A 5,408-nucleotide genomic window follows, 5' to 3' on the forward strand; every position below is an offset into this window, starting at 1 on the left:
CCTCTGCCCGCCCGTCCCACCAGCGCCTGGCTCACGCCGACGCCTCTGCCCGCCCGTCCCACCAGCGCCTGGCTCATGCCGACTTCTCTGCCAGTGCCTCTGCCCGCCCGTCCCACCATCGCCTGGCTCATGCCGACTCCTCTGCCAGTGCCTCTGCCCGCCCGTCCCACCAGCGCCTGGCTCATGCCGACTCCTCTGCCAGTGCCTCTGCCCGCCCTTCTCACCAGGGCCTGCCTCGTAAAGCCCGGGGGCTTTGCTGTGCAGGCACCTCCCCAGAGCTGCCCGTGCTAGCCAAGGAGCTGGGCCCTTGTGCCCCCCGCGGTCACTGTGGGGCTGTCCCCAGGGCGCGGCATCTTGTGCTTTGCTCTGATCCCGCTACCTCGTTGGGATGGCTCCGGAGCCCAGCTCTAGATCGTTATTTCTGAGCTGGTTCAGGGGCCAGGCAACGGTGATTGAATGTGACGTTAGCCCAGGATTTGTCCCCCGTGTGACTGCGTCGTGTTCCCTGGCAGAGAGGAGACTCAGCGCTCTCCAGCCTCGTGCCCTTGGATCCCCCGCACTCAGCCCCCTCCTAGTCTGGGCCTGTCCCCGCCCCCCTCTGCGGCGCGGCTGGTGCTGGAGCACCTGCTCAATGCGCAGCGGCGTCAAAACCGCGACCAGAATGTTGGGAATCCTTAGGAAAGAGAGAGAATAGGACAGAAAATATCCTGTTGCCGCTCTATAAATCCATGGGACGCCCATGTCCTGAATACTGCGGGTGGATGTGGTCGTCTCATCTCAAAAAAGATCTGTTGGAATTGGAAAAGGTTCAGAAAAGGGCAACAGAAATGATGAAGGGTCTGGAATGGCTGCTGTAGGAGGAGAGATTAATAAGACTGGGAATTTTCACTTGGCAAAGAGACGACTAAGGGCGGATATGCTAGAGGTCTATAAAATTTTGACGGGTGTGGAGAAAGTAAATAAGGAAGAGTTGTTTACTCCTTCTCAACACAACTAGGGGTTGCCCAATGAAATGAATAGGTGGCAGGTTTAAAGCAAACAAAAGGAAGTATTTCTTCACACAACGCACAGTCAACCTGTGGAACTCCTTGCCAGAGGATGTTGTGAAGGCCAAGACTATCACAGGGTTCAAAAAAGAACTAGATCAGTTCATGGAGGACAGGTGCATCAATGGCTATTAGCCAGGATGTGCAGGGATGGTGTCCCTAGCCTCTGTTTGCCAGCAGCTGGGAATGGGCGACGGGATGGATCACTTGATGATTCCCTGTTCTGTTCATTCCCTCTGGGGCACCTGGCACTGGCCACTGTCGGAAGAACAGTGGGCTAGATGGACCCTTGGTCTGACCCAGTCTGACCACTCCTATGTCCCAGGGCGCCTCTCCCCTGGAGAGGATGGCCCAGTGCAGTCGATGCTGAGTTTATTATTGGGGAGCGCATGTCTCCTTCCCCAGCAGGTCACTGCAGCTCCTGGTTCATCCAGAGGGGGCGCTATGGAGCCGGGCAAGCTGTGGAGTGGGGGGATGAGTTCAGCCCCGGGATTCTCCGTACCCCTCCACCCCAGACAGCCTCTGGCTTGGCCCAGCTTTGTGCCTGGCCCGTCCCAGGGCCCTTCTCATCCGTTCCTGATGCTGGACAGAAACAGTTTGAGCTGCTCCCTGTGGCCACGTATCTGAGTCCAGCCTGGCGGGCTTGTTCCCACTGGGAGTTGGCTCGCTGGGGAGAGCGCTGTGGCCCTGCCTTCCCCAAGATGGGCACGGGAAACATGCCGCTGGTTCTGCTCTGTAGCGAGCTGAGCTGGGTCCACTGGTGGTCGTGGCCCTAGCCCCATGCCCCTGGCTGCTGGCAGACGCTTCCCGTCCTTGCCATGCCAGCAGCGAGAGGGTGGGGGAGGGCGGCCCCCAGTGTGTGGCTTGCAGATCTGAACAGCTGCCCCAGCTGGGGGCTGTCAGGGTGGCGTCGAGCTGCCACCTGGGGCTTCCCTTCTCGTTGCCTGAGCTGTCCAGTGGGTGCCTCTCTGCCAGGGCATCCATTGCCGAGCGTGCTGCGGCTCCTGACCCTCCATGCCAGCTTGTGCCACGAACAGCAGCGCGGGCACAGGAATTTCCTCTGTGCTTCCCTCTCCCGTGGTTTTGCAGTGACAGCCTCTCCTGCCAGACTTCCCCTCCTTCCCCTGCCCTTGAGTTTGGGCTTCCCCAGAGCGCTGCAGAGCTGGGAGCCTGCCTGGGCCTGGAAGCCTCAGGCCAGAGAGGGAATGTGGACGCTGGCTCTGGGCCAGTACTTGGTGTGAAGTGTCCAGTCAGCCAGGGACTCCTGGGCAGCCGGCTCGCGTCGCAGGGGTGCGCTGAGTAGCTGGAACGTGTTGGCCCAGGCCTGGGATGGGTCCCAAATGTGGGGATCTGACCCAGCTCCGGGCGTGCAGCTGGGAACGGGGTGTTCGGCGCCCGGGCACGCGGGTGACTTAGTGCCTGTCGTTTGTTCCCTGGCTTTTAATCAATTACTGAGGGAGGAGAGGACCTTCGCTTTCATCCCACGATTGTGTTTACTTTGCTGAAGAGCCTTTGGTGAGGAACCTTGTGAAAGACTTTCTGAAAGTTCAAGTTCACTATAACCACCGATCCCCCTTGTCCACATGCTTGTGACCCCGTCCAAGTCTTCTAATCGTGCTGAGGCATGAGTCCCTTTGCAGGCGCCGGGTTCTCTGGTAACTGGTCTTCACAACCGTTTCACCCAATTTCCCTGGTGCGGAATGAGGCTGCTGGCCTGTCGTTGGCAGGATCGTGTTCTGTTTGCTACCCTCCAGTCGCTGGCGCAGAGGGGCCGGTCCCCGCCTCTGGTGCACACAGCTGCGCCCACCAGGCCTGCAAAGGAGTGGGGGTTAAGGAGCCATGAGAGCGTTCCCAGCTGTGGCGCCAAGTTGGCTGGCGGGCATGAGGTGCTGCGGATGGGCTGGAAAAGCCAGCTGGGGGCTGCGTGTGGAGGGCCGGGCCGCTCCCCGATAACAGCATAGTCCAGTGGCAAGAACAGGGTCCAGGGATTAGATGCGTGTTCCTAGCTCTGCCGCTGACGGAGTGTTCCTGACTCCTGCTCCCGGGGGCTGCCCAGCCGGTTCTGACGCTGCCTCATCTCTCTCTGGTCCAGTTGCAGGCCCAGAAGCTGCGGCTGGCTCACAGCCGGGGACCCTACTACAGCGGCTCGCTGCCCAACGTCAACCAGATCGGGAGCGGCGTCTCCGAATTCCAGGTAACAGGCCCAGAAGCCGGACGGCAGCTCCCCCTGCGGGCACTGGCAAGCTCCACTCCCGTCCCCAATCCGTAAGGCCCTGTCCTATTGCCTGGGGGCGACCCCGCACAGCCCTGGGGCTCATGGGAAAAGCAGGGGAGCGTAGACACGGGGCAGCATGCGTGGTGCTCTGCTTGGGATACCAGGCGCTGAGTCAGAGAGGAAGGCTGGGTAATGCTGGTTCTCTGTCACGCACAGGCTTCAACCAAGCCCTTGCCAGTGGGCTGGGAAGAAATCCCCCCTCCCTTGGGGCCTCCCATCTGCAATACTGCAGGGCCCTGCATGCTCCACAGTGCATGGGAGTCGGGGGGAGTGCGCTGGGGCCAGCCGCCAGCAGTAGTGGGGGGAGGTGGGACGGCGAAGCCCCGTGGCAGGTCAGAGCGACGCCCCTTTGTGTCTCCACAGGGCCCCTTGCATTCGCCGCTGGACTCGGCACGCAGCACCCGGCACCACGGCCTGGTGGAGCGAGTGCAACGAGACCCCCGGCGCATGGTGTCTCCTCTGCGCCGCTACGTGCGCCACATATCCTTTAGCAGTGCTGCGGCCTGCTCCAGGACAGCGCCCGCGGCTGCCTCCCAGCGGGCTCCTGCGTGGGCCCGGGGTGCGCGGCTCCTTGGGGCTAGGGGACACTAACCCCTCGGTGGGGCTGCTCTGATCACGCATGCCCTGCCAGAGCCCCTCCGGGCGGCTCCAACTCTGCTTCTTCATAGGCACTCTCGGCTTGATCCTTAACTCTCTGCTCACGTGGACAACTCGCCCTACAGCCCGGCCTACCTGTCGCCTCCCCCCGAGCCCAGCTGGAGAAGGTAATCTCCCCCCGGACGCCCAGTGACGTAGGAGCAGCCCTGTTGGGCCACGGGGCCGCCAGGGCCCTTCTCAGGGTCACTGGCTCTGGGATACAAGCTGCAGCTGAAGGGTCGCTGATGAAATCCCCTTTGCAGGACCCGGCCCGTGCCCGAAGTCCCGGGGAGCTGGCTGCAGGTTTCCTGCTCCCTGCTGGGGTCTGCAGCCAGGCAGAAGGGGCTAGTGGGAGGGAGCGACTGAGACTGACCCAACACCCAGTTCAGTAATCTCAGGAGTTACCTGCCACGACGCTGGGCACAACGTCCCATCCCCGCGGTGTCCCCGTAAGCTCCCACCGGAGCCAGCTGGACAGGGCTGGGGGGGTCCCCTCGCTCCTGGCCTCCTGTGGGGGTGGAATTTCCAGAGGGCTGTGCAGGCCAGAGCTCCCTGCAGCAGCAGGGGGAGGAACGGCTGGGTTGGGCCCCATAGGCCCTTTCTGTGGAAGGGACCAGGCCTCCTCGTTTGCCGTACGGTGACAGTCCCAGCATGTGTCCTCTGGAATCCCGGAGGGGCTGCCAGGAGAGCCCTGCCAGGCGTGGCGCTGTGGGGAGGGGCCCGGGCCCTTGCTGGGCTCAGCAAGGCTAGTCAGGGAGCAGCTCCCGCTGAGGGCGAGAGGCGTCCAGCTGGCCGAGCAGTTTGAGGGGCTGCGACTCAGCAGGGACCTTCCAGGCTCTCCCAGGGGCTTGTGACACGCCAAGGGCTGGCCAGAGCCAGGGTCAGAGCAGAACCAGCTCTCTGGCTGGGTGTGAATTGCTTCGGGACAGCCAGTGTTTCGGTCTTGGGGAGCTGGTGGGCCCAACCCAGGCTGCACCGGTGACTTGCCGGGAGCCCCCAGGGTGCCCGTGATCTTTAGGTGATGGAGCCGTTGGCAGCCCCAAGTCCCAGCGGGCAGTGCCCCCACGTGGCCCGGGCTGCGGGATGGTGCGTTACCTGCTGGGACTTGTCTCCCTGCTGGAGGGGAGCAGTTAACTCTGCTCCTCGCACGTTGGCTGCCTCGACTGTTAATCAGTCTAGAGGGCAGGTGCTGTGGCAGCTTCCCTGGGAAGCCCTGGTGCCCCAGTGCCAGTGGGTGGCTGCCGTCCCGGGCGATGGCCGGGCAGAGCCCCCCCCTTCTCCTGGGCCAGAATGGACCCTGTGTCCCCAGAGAGGAAGGGAGCTTCAAAATGTACTCGGTCCGTTCCATCAGTGGCGCACATCAAGGGCCTTGGTGCTGCTTGTTTGCCCTGCAGGCGCAGGTGTGTAGGGGAGACAGTTTGTCTTGGTGCCCTTTACACCCCCCCCCCCCC

General features: G+C 62.7%; 1 protein-coding gene across 3 annotated transcripts in view; it reads left to right on the top strand.

Moving 5' to 3' along the window:
- CRTC2 (CREB regulated transcription coactivator 2) overlaps positions 1-5,408 on the top strand; it is a 25,261-nt gene that overhangs the window by 8,312 nt on the left and 11,541 nt on the right. For all 3 annotated transcript variants that reach the window (XM_034792516.1, XM_034792515.1, XM_034792517.1), the window contains exons 2-4: positions 3,139-3,240; positions 3,685-3,801; positions 4,024-4,085. In XM_034792516.1, the coding sequence (XP_034648407.1) occupies positions 3,139-3,240; positions 3,685-3,801; positions 4,024-4,085 (281 nt within the window). The remainder of the gene's footprint in view (positions 1-3,138; positions 3,241-3,684; positions 3,802-4,023; positions 4,086-5,408) is intronic.

This window comes from Trachemys scripta, chromosome 16 (assembly GCF_013100865.1).
Source record: "Trachemys scripta elegans isolate TJP31775 chromosome 16, CAS_Tse_1.0, whole genome shotgun sequence".
NCBI classification, from domain to species: Eukaryota; Metazoa; Chordata; order Testudines; family Emydidae; genus Trachemys; species Trachemys scripta.